Source organism: Vidua macroura, chromosome 13 (genome assembly GCF_024509145.1).
Source record: "Vidua macroura isolate BioBank_ID:100142 chromosome 13, ASM2450914v1, whole genome shotgun sequence".
Taxonomy (NCBI): Eukaryota; Metazoa; Chordata; class Aves; order Passeriformes; family Viduidae; genus Vidua; species Vidua macroura.
This window is the reverse complement of record NC_071583.1, coordinates 7,098,152-7,119,606: the sequence shown is the minus strand read 5'-3', so window position 1 is coordinate 7,119,606 and position 21,455 is coordinate 7,098,152. Positions and strand designations below refer to the sequence as shown.

General features: G+C 39.6%; 2 protein-coding genes across 2 annotated transcripts in view; one reads left to right on the top strand and one right to left on the bottom strand.

Moving 5' to 3' along the window:
- Positions 1-668: 668 nt before the first annotated feature.
- On the bottom strand, positions 669-8,567 carry THOC7 (THO complex subunit 7). The gene is made up of 8 exons (XM_053989087.1): positions 8,401-8,567; positions 7,964-8,081; positions 6,995-7,122; positions 6,555-6,641; positions 5,521-5,578; positions 2,450-2,516; positions 2,256-2,325; positions 669-1,043 (listed from the first exon to the last, which is right to left on the bottom strand). The coding sequence occupies exons 1-8, from the start codon at positions 8,417-8,419 to the stop codon at positions 976-978; spliced, it is 615 nt and encodes a 204-aa protein (XP_053845062.1). The 5' UTR covers positions 8,420-8,567; the 3' UTR covers positions 669-975.
- The window catches only part of ATXN7 (ataxin 7), an 86,961-nt gene continuing 73,617 nt past the window's right edge, over positions 8,112-21,455 (top strand). Inside the window, exon 1 of the mRNA XM_053989084.1 lies at positions 8,112-8,247. The gene's annotated coding sequence lies outside the window, so the exon portion shown is untranslated. The remainder of the gene's footprint in view (positions 8,248-21,455) is intronic.

Sequence of the window (21,455 nt, the reverse complement as noted above, 5' to 3'; positions counted from 1 at the left end):
ACTTCCCAATGGATTGCTCAAACAGCAGTATGATCCAGGTGCATGGATAGATTCCACTTTGCTTACTAATAACAAAAGTATCTCTGATTCTTTAACATCATGATTATTGCTCTACTGCTTCAGTTTTTCATCATGAGAAAAGAAGGGTTCCACCATCTGTTTCAGAAATTATGATGTATTTTGATAATAGTCAATTGACAGATAAAATCCAGAAGCAGATTATAAATGGTACTGGGATTAGACTCCTGGTTCTTCAAGAACAAAGCTTTTAAATTGAAGTTTTAAACGTTCCATTTCAAAATGTGACTATTGATGTGGTACACCAAACACAGCAGAGCAAGGCTTGAATCATTGCAGTTCTTTGCATCACTTTGAGGAAAAAAGCTAGTACTGTATCATTTTTGGTTTTTTAATAACCCTTAACAAGAATTAATTCTATAGAAGTAATTTATTTTATAGGAAATTATCAAATCCTAGTCTAGTCACAGTAAATTCTAAATGGCAGCTGCTTTGAAGAACTAAGAGCCTACTTAGTTCAGATTTAGGTCCCATGTAGAACAGGATATGGAAGCTGGGACTCTTCGAAAAGATGTACTGCTCTCAGTCTGATGTAACATAAGAAAAGGAGCCTTTATTATAAGGCTCAACCCCTACTAAAAATAGGAAAATCTGTGAAAACACCTTTTATTGGCAAAATTTTACAAACACCTTAGTTCACAAGTATGGTGTAAAAGCTTCATCCTTTGTGAAACAAAGTATATTTGTCACAAATTACAAAGTTTGTGGATTAACACCAAGTGCCTGCCTGCAAACATCTGCAACTCTTTTCCCCTGAAACATATGCAAAACATGTATAAAAATTCACAGAAGCAGTAGAAAACTATTTCCAGCTCAATCTCTCTTACTGTTGATTTCAACAGAAAGTGAAGATACTTGGACTTTCTTAAGTAGTAATTGTTAGTCTTCATATGACATCTACTGCTTGGCCTCTGCTTCCATCTGAGTTTCTTGTGATTCCTCAGCTTCTGAAAGTTTTTCATCATCTAAAATTCAATAGTACTGTTAGTCAAACACTCTTGGTCATATATACAGACTATACTGCAGAACTTTGTCCCACTTAAACATTTTATTTTGATTGCCTTAAATGTGTAGTTGAATATCTCATTCTAAAAAATCCTGTGTTCAAACAAACAAAAAAATCCTTCAGTTTTTAAGGATATTATCTCTAACAGCTGTTACTGGAAAAATGGGGTAAATTCTATAGTGTCAACTGAAGCAAATGGTACCAGATTGTTTCTAACCCCTTCCTTCTCTTTGCCTACTAATGGTTTATTTATTTTATACTGAAGCTGTGCTTTTCACTAAACTGCTACTTCCTTCACAAAATCCTGAAAAGTAATCTATATATTCATATGAAAATGCATTTTCAAGACTAATACTTAAGCAAGTGTTAGTAACACATAATAACAATAACCTTCTGCTAAAGTGCACCTAGGATTAACAGTTCATTCTGCTTAAGAAGATCTAAATGGCCTTAGAGAATGAAAGTCTGCTCTTAGAGCCATCTCTGCATTTAATCAGGTCATGCTCAGGCTGTACCAATTGCTCTGTCTTTGAAAGATAGGGCAAATATACAGCAAATATTTAAAACAATATTACCCAATTAGAGCACGAAAAGTTAGTGCTGATTTGAAAATATTAAGTATTTGTATGAGAAAAGATGAGTACGACTAATTCTTGAATTTAGCTCTCATGTCTGACAGTTTTAGTCCCTCCTCTATCACAGATTCACAGTCTGAGCTGGTTGTCATTTACCTTCCTTGTATTTCAATTTCTTTTTAGTAAAGCCTCAAATGATACCATGGTAGCAGTGACATGTTCAAAACTACTGAAATAGGAATTATAAAATGAAATTCGGAAATAAGCACAAGAATAACTCTCTGTAAGAAATACTGTTTAAAAAAAAAACCAAACCTCAAATTGCTGTTCTCCATCCTCACATTTTAAAGAATACTGCTGCTTACAAATTAACCTGAAGCTAGTCAGGAAATGGCACAGTGGGTAGCTTGTAGAAGAAAAAAAAAAAAACCTCAGAGCAGTCTCAGGCTCTGGACTGCTACTGAGAAAATATTCTGCCAATGCAAGAGGTCACCAACCTCAATTGCACAGAGCTATCCCCCTGCTGGAAGTTGTGATTCCTTTTGATCTGCTAAAACATAACCCAGTTATACCTATTACCAAAGAACAGCACTTACTCTCCAGGGTTTGCTGAAGTTCATGGATGGTGCTCAGGAGAACGTGGAACTGCTTCCTTCTCAGCTCCAACTGGAATGACAGAATACATGTTGTAGGAAACAGAGAGCACATGCAGCCAAACAACCCATGGCAGACTCTACATAAATTGTATTTCTAATAAATTATTATATAAACATCTCTATGAAAAACCTACCTTATCTTCAACATTTTCTTTAATGTGAGAAAGATTTTGCAATTCTTTTCCCAAAGCTTCTAGCTGCCTGAAAAGAGATTGTCAGAGTATTCTTTAAAAATTCTGTAAAATTCTGGCAAAGTAGATTTGCTCTAAATAGAGGAGAAAGAATGATAAAGTAAACTGTTTATGTAAACAAAACAAGTGAAACAATTTAGAGGTAAGGTCACTTCATGCAATTCTAAACTATTATGTTCTAGACTTGTAATTTCAGGACATTTACAAAAAAATTAGGCCTCCAAGCTGGAATACCCTGGGCATTTATAACAATTCAGTCCTGACACAACATGTTATTTACTTGATACTACAATACAAATCAAAGAAGCAGATTCATAGAATCTTAGAATATCCTGAGCCAGAACAGACCCACAAGGAACATCAACTCCAGTTCCTGACCCTGCACAGGATACCCCAAGAGTCATGTCCTGTGCCAGAGAGCATTGTCCAAATGCTCCTGGAACTCTGTCAGGATTGGTGCTGTGACCCTTCCCTGGAGAGTCTGTTCAGTGCCAGACCACCCTCTGGGGGGAAGAACTTTCTGCTCTCACTTGAGCTCACCATAGACCACCACAACCCTTTCTGAGGCAAAGAACAAACAGCAGGTACCATAATATACCTTTCAAATGAGAATGGAGCACCAACTCTTACAGCCAAACCTCCAGTTTGGTCCTTCTACTTCTAATGCTTATCATAATTTATGCACCATGCAATGAGAGCAAACTGCTCCTTTAAAGGTGGATGGAGGCTGATCATCCCTGATTAATTAGCAGGCAGAGTCATAGAGGGGTCAGCAAGGAAATCAACCATTTTCCTGAGGCCATTGCCAGTTGCTGCAACTAGTCTGGGTAGGGAACCACAAAAAGCCCTCCAGTCCTAAGTACCTCACTGTGGATGGGAAAAAGGTCTATTTTAGTGCTACCTGAGAGTGCTGTCTTTTTTTGAGCCAGCATGCTTGGTACCTCAATGGCAATACCTGAGAGAGTTGTGTGTGACATTACCCATTTCTTCAGCTTGTAGGCTCATACACTGATTTTGGAAGCATTTAGTTTCTAGCTTCTGAAAAACTTCCAATCTTGCTGTTTACACTGTGCTGTCAGGTGTAAGCAGACTGTGAGAGGACAGACTTCTTTTTCTAGTAACATCCAAGCTCCATCTGGAATTTTACTCCTTTTACTTTACATTCCAGAGAATCTTTGCTTAGCCTTCCTACCTTCATGTTTCCTTTTCTAAGACTCAGTGTCATTTCTTGGTCCTCTGAACAGCTCTTCTGATACTGCATCCAATTACACTGTGGGCACTGTTATTCAGTACTTCTGCTCCTATCACTTCCTGAATTGGCTCCTGTACATTACTTGTGACTAAGCTGTTAACAGCTTCTTTTGTGCTGTATGACTCATTGTTCCAAGAAACAGACTCTTAAAAGCACAAAGAAAGTATTTTTCTAAACTTTGTCCTATTGTGCCAGATAACCTGCAAAAGCTATAAATGTAACTTTTGCAATAAACCCTTCTGTTTCTTCTCACAAGAAATTTTCTCAAGTGTTTTTAGTGATTAAGAGTTCCATGAAAAGTGTGACATTGTTAGTGAGGCTCCCTCTCTTCTGAATTAAGGGTGCCCTTTGGTTCATGGTATCATTTTCTGTATATTTCCTATACACTGAATTCTTACCAGCTATAACTTACCACTCTTTCTAGCTTTGCTTAAGAAACTTATGCTTGGATGTGTTAAGCAAAATTAGAATAATCCCTCCAAACCTAAACAATCCAGCATCTTTTAAGATAAAAAAGTATCATTTATCACAGAATTACAGAATACTGTGGGTTGGAAGGGACCATTAAGATCATCTAGTTCCAACCCCCTGCCATGGGGAGGGACATCTTTCACTAGACCACATTGCTCAGAGCCCCATCCAAACTGGCCTTGAACACTTCCAGGGATGGGGCAGTCACAACTTTTCTCATTTAGTTGTTTCTATTCATAACTGACTTATCTGAAAAACTGCATTTTTGGTAGTTCTTTATTAAAGCCTCACTTGATAAATATCACATGCTGAATAATGAAGTAAGAAGTAGTCAAGCCTCATGAGAACTGCCTGTAATAATCAAAGTTGGGGTAATAAAATCAAGGCACAGAAAAACAACATACAAGAAAGAAATGTGTGAAATATTGTCAGTGGCTTATAGCTATAAAATGCTATTATTAGGTAATAGTATAAACAAATAGTATAACCAAATCACTTCCATTTGCTATGAAAGGCTATGAAAAATGGAAAGACAGCCTCCCTTGGCAATTTCACTGAAAGTGGGAAGAGGATAAGTGCACAGCTGCACTTATAGGGGAACAGTAATCCCACGCCACATCTTTAATCAGTTTAAGAACAACAACCTCATAGATGCAATAAATCCTGGAATGTTTCTATGGCTCAATAAAGTAATCTCACCACAACTGCCCCAAAAGCACAGACAGTGATGCAAACCCAGAATGTGACAAGCAGCACTGTGAGTTACACACAAGACGGGTTGGACAACAGGTAGGTCTGCCCTGCATGCCAGGGCAGGTTACGTGTGGTGCACAACACAGCCATTTACAACTGGGCATGCAGGAACAGAAACCAGAAGGAAAACAGAAAAAAGAACCCTAGGAGCTTTCTCCTGTTTTCTCTCATTCCACCTTACTTGCTTGTGTGTTATGCATTTCAAGTGACTACTGAATCTGGCTGGTGCAAGTTAAAGGACTTCCCACCATCTCTCTTTTCTGAGCAACTCACAGGTGAACTGACATCAGATGTGCATTTACATCTCAGTTCACTTATTCACCTTAACAGTGGAAAAATTTCAACTACAGAACAATTAGCAATCCTTCTGACCCATACAGATTAGGGAAAGCTCGTAAGGGCACAGAAACACAAGTTTTTATTGTGTCAAAGAAATTATATAAACGCGAGGAAAAGTCAAAGTGAGATCAATGAAATGTCAAGTCTGGTGACTTCTAGTTTACTGCTCTATTATAATTTAATGTAGTTTTATACTTACTTCAGTGTTTCATGTCTGTCTGGGTGATGCTGTATGACTTTGGCCAATGCATCATATTCTGAAAGACATTTAAATAGTTAATCTAAATACTTCTGAAAATATGGATTCAAGAACCCAAACTCAGGTATCATGAAATGGCAGATTCCTTTTCCTTGAAAAACTGTTTCAATGTTTGTCAAACACCTTAAGATAGCTCTGCATTGCTGCACACACAGTCTTTTGTGTCCGATTCATAAACATTGGGTTTAAATACAATCAAATGTATATGTACAGAAAACGGTGCTGATGTTACACATGAACATTAAAGATTTTTAGAAAAAAGTATAAAATGATGCATGGATTTTTTTTCATTTTGAGGATTTAAAAAAAAAAACTATTACACATTAAGAATAATATTGTGGTTATACAGGCAACTATCACAGCCATTTCCTGATAGTAATGCCATACATATGCCAATTACCTCATTCACCTGGAAAAATTTGTGCTGCAGACTGGACAGAACATACCAAAAAGCAAACACTTCAGAACTATGTTTGTGAAGATGTAAGAACTCCACACTCCTACTGGTTATTTTAATTTCCAGTTGAGTTCAAAATTATCTACAGCATTGATCAAATCAAGTTGTATTAAAAACCTTTCCTGTTATATTTCTGAAATTTTTGGCATTTCATTTACCATGAAAAAACGATTTTTCACTTCTTCTCAACTGCTCATATTTTAGAGTGTTGTAGGTTTCAATGAATTATGAGTATATAATTTTAAAAGTACAGTAAAAATACACCTCTTAGAACAGGTGTTCAGAAAGGACATTGTTTTAGGTTTTCCTGATGCTGCATGTCATTGAGATCTGGTTCAATCTTGCCTGTGTCATCCACCCAAACCTTTCAGTAGTCAGTGGAACCCACCAGGCTGAACACAGTAATCATGATGCCTTGAACATTCAAAAATTTAGAATTTATTTGCCAATACAATGTATTCTAAAAGATTAGAAAACAATGAAGCCCACCACTCTAAATACAGATATGGCACCTTACCCTGGCGATTTTTTCGAATCCTTTTTGCTTGCAGGATTTGTTTTTTGCATTCAGAGATCTTCTCATGGGCTGCAGCTATACTGTTTTCTTTTAAAAAGAAATAAGACAGTGTTATATTGAATTCAAACAATACATGTAAATAAGCTATTCTGCTAAATTATAGAAGAACTGTTTATGACATGGTGGCTTGTTAGCTCCATTAGCTTAAAAACTATATACCTCTCAATAGGTTAAAAAAACTCTTGCTTGTACGTATTCTATGGAATTACAAGATGCTTATAGCACATATATGAGTGCTATCCAGTAAGAAAAGAAAAAAAAAAAACAAAACCAAAAACCTCCAAAACACTCATCAGATATATATATTATGTTCACTAGGCTCGAGCTTGGTCATAAGAGAAACTGCCAAACAGAAATGAGTAACATTTTCTCATGTTTACCTATATCCTTATAGATTTTTTCATAATTTTCCATCTCTCTCAGGTTCATGTCATACACCAGAAGAGTTTTTCCCATTGAAAATTCACACTGTGATAAAGTGCTCAGCATTCGTTGGTACTGGGTATATCTGAAAACAAGACAAGACATTTACTCTCAAGCAGCATAAAAATAGTTCCTCACTTCACAGAGCAAGAAAACAAAACTTCATGTAGCTTAAGGGACAGCTAAATAACAATTATTCAATAAAGAAAACACTTCAAAGATTCAGTGTATAATTTTTTGGAAGTGCAGTTAGAAACACTGTACACATCAATTCCAGCATCATGTCCTTTTCAGTGTAAAGTGGGTTTTAAAGCAGTGAGCAGTTTGACCCAGGGCTTTTAAATTCCCCAGCTCAGGTTGGCTCTGTGACCACCAAATTAGTATTTTAATACTGCAGTGCTTCTCTGTATACACACTGGTAATATTGTGATCTCTGGGAATTTATATCCATTACTAACAGAGACCCCACAGAAGTCTGTCACTCGTACTTTACTAATTTAGGCTTAAAAAAAAAAAAAAAAAAAAAAAAAAGAGAGAACGACAGCAGCAGAAATACCAGCAGTATTTCCCTTCCCTAACAGAACAAACGCAGAACTGCCAACTAAAATATCCGAGTCATGATCCTGCTGTAAGAGCGGGACTCCTGGCTGGATCACGCAGCAGGCACAGCCATCCTGAGCGCATTCGAGCGGTGGGGGCAGATTTCACGATACAGCCCGCAGCCTTCAGTGATTTCTGACCCGTCTGTAGCCCTCCTCTCCCAGCACAGTCCTCGGCGTTTGTCCTGCAAACACCACAGAGCCAAAGAAAAGCAGCTGTGCACATTTTAACGCGGATCTCTTCCAAATGGATCGAGCCCTGCTTTCCACTGAAACGCAAGCTAAGCAGTTCCAAGACTTAAAAAACCAAAGCAAAACAATAGATACCCTTCCTCCTGAGATCCGGAATTACACCACTTAATGAAACTCTTCACCAACAAATTGATCCGCCTGTCGTCGCCAGCTCCATCGCCATCGATCAGCAGCCGCTTGCGGATAACTTCATCTGAGGAAAAACTCCCGTTAAACCCTCACGCCATGGCAGCCGCCTCCCGGCGCCGCGCGCGGCTCTCTCCGGGCCCTTCAGGGAACGATTCCCGGAGCCAGAGCGGGCGGATCTGCTGAGCCGCGGGGCCGCGGGGCCGGGGCCGCCATGGAGGCCCGTCTGCGGGGTGAGCGGCCCCGGGCTGGGCGCGGGGGCCGCGGCAGCCGCTCCCCGGAGGGCGGGCGGGGGGCGCGGCGCTGCGGGGAGCCCCGGCGGGGGTCGCGGCGCGGGGCGGGAGGAAGGAGGGGAGGATGGAGAAAGGGAGGGAGGGAGGTCTCACCGTCGGTCACGGCCCCCATGGCGGCGAGTGCCGGAGCCGGCGGGGCGGCGGCAGCAGCGAGTGAGGTCAGCTTCCCACAATGCAGCCGGCGAGAGCGGCGGCCATGGAGGGGGAGGCGGCGGCTGCTGGGGCCTGAGCCGGCGGGCGGCGGACGCGCGGCCCGGGGAGGGCGGGCGGGCGAGCCCCGCGCCCCGCGTGGAACCGGCCCCCTGGCGAGGGGCGGCCCCGCCAGGTGAGCGCCCCACGGGGGAGGGAAGCGGCGGTCCCGCAGCCAGGCTCCACCTCCCCGCCCCCGCCACCCGCACCGGCCCCGCCGCCCCCCGCCCGGCCGCCCCGCCATGCCCCCGGCACATGGTCCCGCGCCATCGAGGCCACCGGGGTCGGGGGCGCCTCGCCTGCCCTCCCGCCACGGCCCTGGCTCGGGGTGTCCTCCCCGGGGTGCCGTCACCATCGCCCTCGGTGGTCCCGAGCTCCCCGCGCTGGGCTCCCGCACGGCCGCGGCGGCGGCGTCCCACCTGCAGCGATGGTGGTGATGGCGCAGGGGAGCGGGCGGACGGTCCCGCCGTGGTGGCCATGACCCCGGGGGCAGGTGGACGGTCCCGTCACGGTGCCCGGTGTCATTGACGTGGCACTGTGAGGGTGGTGGGATCCCCTGTGGCTGGAGGGAGCGGGAGCGCTGGCTCCTCGGTGCGTTTTCCCTGGTGAGGACGTGCCCATGGCACAGGTGTCAGGGCCGCCCTTGGGCTCATCCCCACTCGATGCTGGGAGGACAAGCAGCCGGGCCTGGGCCGTGCCAAAAATTGTTCTGATGTTTCCTGGTGAGTTTGACTATGATCAGCAGATAGGAAAAATAGTTGTTTCTTCCTGTCCTGGCAAACTATGGTGGTGCTGGAAAAAGTTGCTAGAGGCATCTGGAGAAAAGAGATATGAAGGTGTTACCATGTATTGAGTTTTAGGCTTTTGGTCCATAGGCTTGGATGCTTGGACAGTGCTGGTAATGTTACTGTAGTGTATATCGCAGTAGCTGAGGCGTTACCAGAGCCTGACACCTTTCTATTCCCTCTTCATTTCAGTTTGGACAGTTACCTTGCTGTCTTGTTCTGCTGAGCACTATTCATTGACTGTTTTAGGGTGGTGGGGAAAATCAGGGTGAGAAAAGAACAAAGTTAATATGTGCTATAATCTGTTAGTTCCTGGTTTTAGACCTGTGAGAGATTAAGAGGTGCTTTTTTGTTCTGGACAGAGACATTTAAGAGCTCTTCTGGATTTCTAGTTTGTTTCAAGTCAGTCCTTTGTCTTCAATGGGTAACTGATCAGGCCCTTTGGAAGGTTCTATTAGGGAAGCATTACTGGGAATGGTCATTAAAACTCCGCCAGAACTTTTAGGAATAAAGCGTTGTCAACATAGGAAACTTGGATAAGTGGCTTCTGTTCTTGAATTTTTTATGTACTCTTATGTGATTGGCGAGTGATATCATTTTATATGAAAACCTAACGAGCTATCCAGTTACCCAGGTTTGGGCCAAAGAATGGACCATGCGTTCATGAACTGTGTAAACTGTACTAGGTGCTCACTTCTATGAACTCTGATATGTTGCCATTTAGTCGGTTTGACTAAAAACTTTGTTTTTCTTAAGGCTTTGGTCACAATGGTACAGCCTAGTATTTTACCAAAGGGTGAGAAGAAGACCTAGCTGAACTTATCTATGCAAATTTTGTATAGTTACTGCCTTTCTCTCTTTATCCACTTATTTCCTTTTGGAAGTCTTAAGCATTTTGAAGCATCCAGTTTAATCAAGCTTAATATTTCTCTTATACCTCTCTGAGCTCTTTCCATTTTCTGAGCCCTTTTGGTTTTTATCACAGAGAGAAGTTGGTCAGAACAGAAGATTATTATGGGTGAAAATCCACAATTATTTATTTAATCATCTCAGAACTTCTGTGTGATTTTCTGTCATTTAATCCAATACAATCTTTTCTCACTTTTTGTTCATCATTCCACTCTTGGTCAGATAGTCTTATTAAGCTCTCCAGAATGACAAATAAATAGTCCTTGAGTAATCAATTTAGAATACAGCAGTACATATGACTACTTAATAATATTTAATGACTTTTGTTCCATTCTTCATATGTGTTACTAATTACGAGCTTCTATGATTTTTTTTATTCTGGGTCCTAAGCTCATAAGAACAATTTTGAGAACAAAGCCATTATTTTTCTTTTTAAGACAGGGCTTTCAGGCATCATCAATGTTCATTAACTTTTCTCCTTTAGAATGGAAGCAGAACTTGGTAAATACATCATCAAGAATCTCACTAAGGCTAGGTATTGATGCAACAATATTCTCTCTCAACAATGTTCTCTCCCCTGCTCTACTTTGACATATTAAATATCCATGGGATGTTTTTGCTTGGGAAGCCAGTTCCAGCTTGCTGGGCTCCTGTATGCATTTGAGAATTCACTGTGTGTTAGGAGTTTTTGTTTTGCTTTGCTCCATTTCCAAGCAGAATTCCTCTTCTTGTAAGTGTGAAACAACCTTTGTTTCTTGTGTGTGGAGGGTGTTGCATTGGACTGTATACAGCCATGTCTTTGCCATCAGTTCAGTGTGATGTATGGTGTAGATCTCTGGAACAGGATTGACTTACTCTTATTTATTTGTACTTCATCACTTTGGGTACTCTGGGCAGATTCTATCAGCTACAGTCTTTTATATAATCCTTCAGCTGAACCTTCCCTAAAGCATCTGTAGTGGAGATTCACACAAAAGAAAAAAAATTTTGCACGGGGGAGAGCACCTGACTTTGTGCCAGCTCTTTTGGAATAAGTACCTGTATGTGCTTTCAGCCAAGCTAAAATGTCACACAATTTTCCCTCTTTCCTGGAATTCTTTTATGTGTGCCATATGGTAAGACCCTGGAGCAGCTTATACATAATAATTTGTTGCACATCTGTCCTTGTCAAAAGTGTTAAATAATCCTCTGTAATGTTTCCAGGTGACTCTGGATGCAAGAAGTATAACCTAGGTAAGTTTAGTACTGCAAGATGTTACACGTGTGTGGAACTGGCTTTGATTTTTCATAAGTATACTTTTTTTTGTTCCTGAAAATATGGCTTTTAAGTGCACTGATGGCTTTTTTATTGAGGAAATCTGTTAATGCTGAAGTTTTCTTTCCTGAGAAACAATCTATGAGAGCAAAAGTTTAAAGTGACTGTATACCTCCTCCCTTTTTCTTTAACTGTGTGTGTATATGATTTTTTTCCCAACCACACAAAAAGTTAAAGGGGAAGAAGCTTTTTATAGTATTCCTGCCTATAATGAACTATGATTTTTAAGAGCTAAGAAAATAGCTTTAACTATTGATAAGGTGGATTAAAAATATTTTTCTTTAGCCTCCCTAATAATTTATGAGGTGGTTTTAGATTCCAGGTTTTCTTCATGTTGACTAACTTCTAAATCAGACTTCTGTGTAGCACTAAATCTTACAGAGATCTAAGTATAGTAGGTCAGAAACTGCAGGGTATTTTTATCCAGTCCAACCTATATTCTTGTCAGAAAGCCATACCAAATTTATTTAGCGAGACCTATTTTCTGTAAGCCTATGTTTAGCATTACTTTTTACCACCATCCTTTATCTTTCTGTTGATTATATACCAGGATTCTGTGCAAGACTGATACCAAGCTAACCTATCAGGCTGTTTTTCTCATTTTAAATTATGCTAGAGTTTTATTTTCTTTGCAGTCTTCTGTAGCCTCAGCATTTACTGAAAATTAGCATCAGTGTTCCAAGAGCTTGTCATCTCGTTCTGTAAAAATTCTAAGACACTGGCTGTCTAATTCTGCAGATATTAAAATAGTCACTCTTGGCAGATAAACCTGAAATCTTTCAACCCAGTGATTGAGGCATAAAAAGTAGTGAGTGATTCTTAGCCTTGTAAAAAGCTTTCCTGACATGGACTCTTGTATTTCTGCAGAGCCAGCCCATTTTCATAGAATTACAGCGGAACAGGAGAAGGGAGGGTGAAAATACTTGTTGTGACTGTAGTGATAGTACCAATAATTTAAAAATGCAACATTTTATTATCTAAACAGTAATCAATTTTGCTGTCTACTGCCTGTGTTACCAAGATTGATTAAATGTACTGTTAATCCCATACTTTAAAAACCAGTCTCCTATCAGATGATAGTGTAACCACAAGTTGTGGTCTGCAGTATTGGTTTTATTTGTTATTTTTTAATTTTGTAACTGAAAGCAGCCTGTAAAATTCCAGAAGTTTTGATGGAAGCACCTTGCAAAATATTAGTCCTGGAAATATTTTGTTCATTAGAAAAACATTTTATCACTACTACTTTTCTCCTGAAGGGAGAAAAGCTTATTTTAGTCATAAAAAAATAGCGCTGCATTGTCCTTTGAAATATTTTTTTCCGAAGTAAGGGCTCTGTGTCTTAGTTAATCTCAATTACACAGGTGGCATTCTGATATTGTCCTCTTTCAGCTATCTTCACAGAAATTATGTAACAGCTTTCCAAATTTCATATCCAGATCCTACTGAATATTTATGAAGCTTGAGGATCAATTATTGTACATTTTAGGATGATCTGTGACTAATTTATTAAAGCTTGTCAAACTCAGCTTGAAATTTCATGATACTGGATGTGTAGGTATTGAGTATAGAAGCCAGAGCTTTTAGGTGCAGAGATGCAAAGGAAAGTGTGCTCTGTGTGTGTGCCTAAAGGAGCTCTGTTTGAGGATTGGGATTAAGCAGGAGTGGCACATGGGTCATGATTCCTATTCCCAGGGACTTGGTAGATTCCCACTTAGCAAGAAAGTCAAGGTGTTTTAAGAGGTGTCTTCAGAAACTCTGTGTCATGAAGCTGCTGCAAGACAGATTAGCTGGTTAGAATTTTCTTTTAATCTAAAAGTCATTAACACCGTAGACTGCCTGTGCAATGGCTCAGAGATCCCACATGATGTCTGCATTCCGTGATTTAAAGTGACTCAGGTAATTTTGGGGTGGCATTTCATGCTGTTCTGTGATTCTGTTTCAATGTGTTTTGTAAAAAAGCAGACATTTATTATTTTGGAGGTTTTTTTGACAGGATTAGTCAGTTATCTAGCATTCTCTTAATTTGTTGGTAGGATGTTTTCAGGGTGACTTAATTTTACTAAGGAAAGAGAGCATATTTTTGTTTTTTCCTTCCTCAGTCCTTCAGTTCATGGTAGTGATCAGTGTTGTGCCAGGGTTTTCAGAGGAAGAGGTGGATGTTTAATGAAGTTTTACCACTGACTTAGAAGAATTTGTCTTTGCTGGCATTGGGCCAAATGGTAAATATTTTTATTTACTGTGGTTTGAAGCATTCGATGAACAATAAGAGAGCTGTGAATATCATATTTACTTGTATCAAGTTTAAATAAATAACTGTTAGTGCTACCGAGGAAATTTTGCACAATGCTTACAAGGGAAGCCAGGCATTTCCTCCTTTGGAAAGAGCTCTTGCCCGACTTCAGAGCGGTGTTTTCTGAATCACGTGGCCAGATGCTTTGACTCAGCTAAGAAAGCTGAATCAGAGCTATTGCGCAGCTTCTGAGTCAGCTTTTTGAAGTTTAAAAAAATTGGTTGGTTAAGTTTGTTTTCTTTATTTTTTAAAAGCAGTCCCAAACTGTAAAAGAAGGCATAGAAATTTTACAGGGCTCTGAGCTTGGCCACATCATGGGGAGATGTTGAAAGAAAGGCTTCTGTCTCAGGAGATGGGGAAAGAGTATCAGGTCTATTGATAAACATCTTGTTTTAAATTGAGTTTATATTTTGCTTTGAATTATTTTATGTTTTCTTTTCTTGTAATAGAGAAACTCTGCCAGTGGGTAATATTCAAGCACAACTAAAATTTACCATTCCCACTGAACATGATACACTGGCACATGTTCTCACCCCCGATTTCTGAGGTACAAGCCTGAGCAGAGAAATATAAATAATTGGTGGCATGATTACATGCTTGGCTGATGCCTGCTCAGGTTTTCATTTGTAAAATGTTGAATGAAATACGGGTGGCACTGGTTGGGCACTGGAACAGGCTCCTCAGGGAATGGTCATGGCCCCAAACCTGCCAGAGCTCAAGGAGTGTTTGGACAATGCTCTCAGGCAGAGGGGGGATTGTTGAGGTGTCCTGAACAGGACCAGGAGCTGGGGTTCAGTGATCCTTATGGGTTTTTTCCAGCTCATAATATTCTGTGGTTCTGTGATTCCATGATCCTGTGAAAACACTGAACTTTGTTAGCTTACCAATAAGGACTGGAAACAGTGTAAAACCCCAAAGTGAAGTTGTGGCCTTAAGAAGATGGTATATTTTCTTCACTTTCTTTTTCTGGTGTGCCAAATGTAGCTTCTAAACTTGCTTCAAATGCTGCCTAAACAGATGGTTTAAACAAATATTTCAAGAGAAATGTGATGAGAGGATAACTGGACATTTCCAGCAGAGACTGTCAGACCCAGAAGGGGCAGATCCAGGTTGTGGCTCAAGCTGGTCAAAAAGGGAGGGCTGGTCTGGCTGAGGCCAGTTGGGTCATGTTTCCATGAAGGTGTGAGAGCCAAATTATTTAGTATTTGTTGGAGTTTTGTTAAAATTATACCAGCCAGAAAGGCTTGAAGGAGATGATGAATCTGCACATTTTCTATGCAGTAGCTAAAGTATGAATGTGCTTAAATCCTGCCTCTTGCCAGGGCTAAGCACCTTTCTCCAGGGAGCATTTTGGATTCACGCTCTCTTGAAATTAGGATCATAAGCCCTTTCTTTCAAAAAGGGAGCAAAGGTCAATCTTTGCTTTCAAAACCCAGGAGGTGGTGGTGGTTCTGGTTCCCTTTTCATCATTAGCAGAGCTGTTATGTGCTGGACTGCTCACCACATGTGTGGGAGACTTCAGCCCAGCTATCCTCCTTCCTAAGGGGATTAATGCCCATAATTCTTTCCATCAGAGTGAATTTTGTAATCACCAGACTGTTGACTAGTACGAGGTGGTGTTGCTGTCAGAGTGATAGACTGAACACAGCAGTGAAACCCAACACAAAAGATATTCAGTGACTGAGGACTAAGGTGTTTCAGGGAGTAATTCATAAAAGCAAACCAGTAATTTCAGAAGTGCAAGAAAAGAACAATCAAGATAATTTTTGAATTGCAGGTCAGATTCTATTCAAAGATGTACGAGTGCCTCCCTGGTGATTTCTGTACTTTATTTCCATCAGGGATAGAATTTGAACTTGAAAAGTACAAGGAGCAGGAAAAAAAACCCAACAAATTGTGGAATAAAATAATCTGCTTCATTAAATGTTTGGGTGAGTTACAAAAAGTAAATAGACAAGCTAACATCAAGCATCAGGAAATAGAGGAATTGGACACAAAATCCATTATCTATAAAGTATGTGTGTATCCATATGTGTGTATACATACATGTACATTTTCAGTTGAGATATGGAAGTGGCTATATGTGTGCCAAAAACATGTGCCAGGCCCATTTCTCCTAGTAGTAGTTATGAAATTAGGTAACAATGTATCTATTTTTGCAATGTTTTATTTCAAGCTGGTTACAAGGTAACTTTTTCTTATAATGTTTTATAATCAAGCAGTCAGATTCACTTGTTGGGGTTTCTTTTTTTGCAAAACATTAGTGCATAATGCTTGAAAATCACAAGTTCTTTTTGATCCTCTGCCTTTTGCTTTTATTTTAATGAAAAATTAAATTTTGATATACATAGAGAGAATTTAACTAATAAAACAGGCAAGGCAGATAAATTGGATTTTATAACTTAGATTAATAAAGATTGACTTGTAGGAGATCAGAGTAAAACAAAGCCATGCTATTAATAAGTATGCACCTGTGATTTTGTGGCTCATGGTGAATATTTTCACTTCAGTTTCATTCCAGTGTCACTTTGGCAGTTATGAGTTGGTGGTTTGGTTTTTTTTTCATTTTTGAGAACTGCTTGTGGTTTTTGGGGTGTGTGTGTATATATAAAGTTAGGATGGTGTTGAACAATAACATATCCAGAAATAAAATTGTGCACATGTATATTAAAATGAAACATACAAGATGTTTTTTAAAAATGCCATTAGTTTGAAATTTAATTTTGGAAGTACCCAAATTGCACTTGAGCTGCAGCCACTTTGTCTGATTGGAATAGGAGGATATTTGTTGTCAGATTTTCTGGTGGAGCTTTTCTGTCCTGTTGTTATGTGAAAGGCTTGCACAAGGAGTGTCTGACTGTAACTGTAGTCATGTCATCAAACAAATGGAAGGAAATAGCTCGAGAGTTCTTGTTTTCAAATGTTTAAAGAAGTCTCTCCTGGTCTTGCAAGCCATTGAAGGGATTTTGAGCCTTACTCATCTTCTCAAATGTTAGCGTAGACTTATGATGATAATAGAGGTAACAAATTTCCCAATGACTGGATTGTTCTTATCGAATCTTAATTTGTAATTGCCTCTCAGTCTTTCTAGGATTGGCCTACTAAATTTGGCACAGAGAGTTTCAACTCTGAGACAGCCATTTTGCAACCTACATTTTCTTCTCTTTCTGCCGATAGCAGTTAGTGAAATTGCTGTTCTGCATCTTGTTTTGAGATGGATGCTATGAGAATGTGTTGCAAAGGCCTCTAAAAGTTAAGTTGTCTTTGAATAAGCAGTTGTTTTCTGCTGGCTTCTGTGCAGGTGGTGTCTTTTAAGCAGCTGCAATAACTGTCATGGCTTGGGGAAAAATAGGTACCAGGCAGCCCTAGCACAGGGCACCTTCTGGGAGGTGTGGGTAGGGTACAGCACCATGTGTTGTGGTTAAGAAATGTACAGCAATTCACAAAAAAAAGGTAATTTTTTTTTTTTTTTACAAAGAAATAGGAAACTATCACCTTAACTATGTGTGAGTGCAGTTAAAGGAATGGTTTATGCTAATCCAGTTGTCAGCAAGGCCCAGACTTGCCTATGCTCCATTATCCTTTTGGTTGAGGAAGGAGTAATTGGAAATTCCATGATCTCTGGTGTTGAGTCAAAGATCTTCCCAGGCAAGTGTCTCATGGAGAGCAATGTTGATATGAGATACAGTTGTTATCAGAGAATTTAAAGCTTAAGAGTGATATTTGCCTTAGAAAAAGAAATACTTCAGAAAGAGAAAACATAACTATTGAGACTTTACACACATAAATATAGTACTGGAGGATGTATAAAAGAAAAACCTCACCTTCATGTGGTCATATTTTGTGAAGATTTACTTTGAAGCTTTCTGAGCAATTTATGACTTTTTATTTTTCTTGCCATTTGATGAGTGTTTTTCCGTTTCTGGTTTTTCACAGCTTTTCTTTGAGCACCATATCTGATACCAGTGGGGAACTGCATAGTTTTGTTGCAGGGCGATGGGGCCAACCTCTTTTTTATATTTGTGCTCACACCATAATAGTGATATTTTATTAACTCATGAACAGGACTTGAATTTTTAAAGTGATAGGAATATCATCTATGCTTTTATTTGTTTTACTTATATGTAAATCACTGCATAGAGTAGAGGTACATGCTGTGTTCTAGCTGAGCTTCCTAAACTTCCTTAGACCAAAAAACCAAAGTAAATCTGTGTAATATTAAGGATCCTGACTTTGTGAAAATAAGTCTGCTTGATCTGCTTTAGTTTTGAAATAAAATATTCATTAACCGCACACATGGAGGACATCAGGTCCGGATTGAATGAAATTAGGAAAGAGGTGGTGTGGAGATGCCAGTGCTGTTGGTTGAAGATTTAAAAAGCCACAATGCATAAACAATGTGTGCCTGCCACAAGAATGCAATTCCTTGTAGAAAAAAAAGAGGGTGAGAACACAGATCTGTTGAAGGGCATTGTAAAGCAGGGGGCTTGTGGCAGGTGGAGAAATAAATAGGCCACATTCAAGCAATGCAGATTGATCATGGACAAGCACAGTTCTCTAGTGGAAGTATTGAAAGGCTGGAATAATCACCCGTGGGACACTGGTTTATCCATTGCCCCAGGTCTTTAAGAACAGGTTTGATTACTTGTATTGTTCCCACCAGATAGCTTAATTATCATGCCTTGGGGCTGAGGGATGGACTGGCTGACCTTTAGAGCTTCCTTCTAGTTCTCTTTTGGTTAACAGATCTCTAACTGGGCACATTTTAACAGGACCATGCTGAAAGCTATTCTCCAGCTCTGTAACCTGTTCATCAGTTCTATTTCAAGTGGAATCTGTTGTATCTGTGGTTGTTGTCAAGGAAAAGTGGTTTTTCAACGGGTTTGGGATTTTAGCAGTGCTTCTTTCATGTTGTCCTCCAGGACAATTCTACAGTGAGTCCCTGTCATCCTTCTGTTTCAATATTCTTCTCTGCTGCTGTGTTGCATCTAGGCCAGTTGCAGAATTGTTATTCTGCTTGGAAAAATGATGGGGATTCATGGAGTGCCTTATGGGGGAAAGCATATCCTGAGTGTGGATCAGAATGAGCAATTTTTCCAGCTGGCTGCATTCAAACTGTTGATTTCAGTAACTACAGCTTGACATTTAGTTCATATGTAGGTAGCCGTGTTCAACAGTGAGATTTGTAATTCCATTTAATTTCATTTTATCTGTGAACATGTATCCCCTTGGGAAAAATTAATTTCTTAGTAGGACTAGCAGTAAAAGGAGGGATACTGTGGAACCTGGAGGTTGTGTATCTAATGGAATGATAAATGTGAGAAGAAATCCTCTGTTTTTCTAATGCTCTGTTACCAGTCTGCCTGTCCATGAGCAGCAGAGTGAGGAAACTGGAGAACTGATTTCTTCACAAGGCATTATTAGTCATAGCTAATAAATTATTTTAATAGCTAAAGGATATGCTAACACACAGCTTTGGCTTTGCAGCAGTCTATAGTTTGCAGAGAAGGGAACTGCTACTGGGAATATTTTAAAATGCAAATTATTATATTCTCCAGGTAAATGATAACAAAAAAATCCTTCCTTTTATTCTGTTAAAGAGTATCTAGTGGTTGTTTGACTAATGCTTGAGAATTAGGCACCTTATTAATAGTTACATAAGTAGTAGTTAGAAAAAGATATGATTTTATACAGTATAATAAGCAGCTATGAATTAATACAGTTTATAAATATGTGTTAAGCTTATAGTGTATCAGAAGTGCTGTTTGCTTGGGTGGGCTTTTGTAGATATTTAAGCCACTGGTATATTTGGGTCAGTATGAGTATTTATTAAAATGAAAATATTAGGGTTTTTTAATTAATTTTCATGCCACTAAAAAGACATTTCTTGTCTTATTAATATCACTGATGTCATGAATGTTAAAGCCTTGTCAGCATTTTAACAGGGTTTGAAATGTCACTGTTGCATCTTCAGCTGATGATGAGATTCTGTAGTCAGTTTCTTAGCGTGGCCCAGCACATTTCTTAGCAAACAAACTGAAACACAGGATTTACTTGAAAAGCAGTATAGTGCTATTTCATATATATTTTCCCACATATGTGACTTAAATATGTATAACAAAACAGCAGCTTTCAGAGAAAAATAGGGAGACATGGGCCAAATGCTTATTATTCAGAAGGTATGCTAAGAAGAGCAACCGAACTAATCTTTTCAGTTGGTTTTAACTTTTTAGAGTGTGAGTTCTTGGTTTGTTTTTTCTTTTGGCTGGGGCTGACATTTCTGTTGTTGCTGTAACATTTCTATCCTGCTTGGTGCACTCTGGCTCTAGGTGGCAGTCATTGGTAGGCAAAGGGAAGAGTCATTCTGGGATGGATGCTGGGCTTGCTGCCTGCACTGATTGGCTTCTCCAGCTAAAGTTTTTATGGTGTTGGACAGTAATAATAGTGCCACTTCTGCTTCTTTCCCTTCTGAACTGCATCAGAGATACTATGAAGAAAGGAAAAAAAAAAAAAAAAAGGGGGGGGGGGGGGAAGGGGGGGAAAGGGCAGAAAATATTTAAGTGAAATATTCACAAAGGAGAGCTTTAGTAATGCTGACAATGCAGAAGAGATTTCTTTTATATCAGCACGACTCCTGTCCTAGATTAACAGACATAAATTTGTTTATAATGGAAGAAATACCAGTTTTTCACTATATTCAATTTCAAAGAGTAATACAGACTGACCGAAGTGCAGTCAGGGATAATAGGAGTGGAGAAATGAGATTGTAATTTCATTTAATTGAGTGAGGACTTCCCCACAGTCTTATGGGCAAGTATTGAAGGAGAAATAATTCTCTTATTTGCATAAGACCTTGTGTCTTCCACCCTACCCCCTGCATCCCCATCCTCCCTTTGCAGTGTCCATCCTTTCTCAATTTCCAAGCTTTTTCCCATCATTAGACAGGTATTTCCCTTCCTTCATATTTGTTAGCTGCCTGTCTCTTGATTCTCCACTGTGTCTCTTCTCTATAAAGTAGGATGGGCTTTAAGGGGTTGTTTTCTCACCCTTGGTATAGGTGCTGTTTGCCTCCCTAACTCCTCTCTGCTAAACAGTTTGATAGAAAGTTGCTGTTGGAAAAGGCAGCAGCACTCAAGCAAATGAGCAACAGTTTCTCACCCCTTGCTGTGTAGGGCTGATTGCACTTCATGAGATGAATGCTGCTTGATAAGAAAGCTGCTGTTATCATAAAATCACGGTTCAAACCCAGGGTTAGTCTATACATTTTATTGATCTCTGGTTTCAAGTACCGTGCCAAATTACAGTCTTGTTTATCTATGTGCAAATCCCAAGAATCTCTTTGGAAAGATCTGAAGTAATTCTGGATGTACAGAGATATACTTAAGATCATGTTTTGGCTTTCAGTTTTAAAGATAAAGAAATTACTTACTATTATTTTGCATATTGTATTAACTACCAGCTCTAAGTGCTTTGCAGATATTCTGCAGAATATTTTTGCCTTAAAGAAGAATAACCAAAAACCAAAGTATCTTGATTTTTGCTTAATACAAACCTAGCAACAAGTTTTTAATTTATTAAATACTAGTTTTAACTGTGGAAAACTACAGATTATTGAAAAGAAAGGTGCTTTAGCTGCAGAATAATAAAAACCCCAAACCAC

Coding starts and splice junctions, on each gene's coding strand:
- THOC7 (XM_053989087.1), bottom strand. Junction 7,123..7,963: donor TCCGGATCTCAGGAGGAAGG/GTATCTATTGTT, acceptor TCTTGTTTTCAG/ATATACCCAGTACCAACGAA. Junction 1,044..2,255: donor ACTTCAGCAAACCCTGGAGA/GTAAGTGCTGTT, acceptor ATTGAATTTTAG/ATGATGAAAAACTTTCAGAA.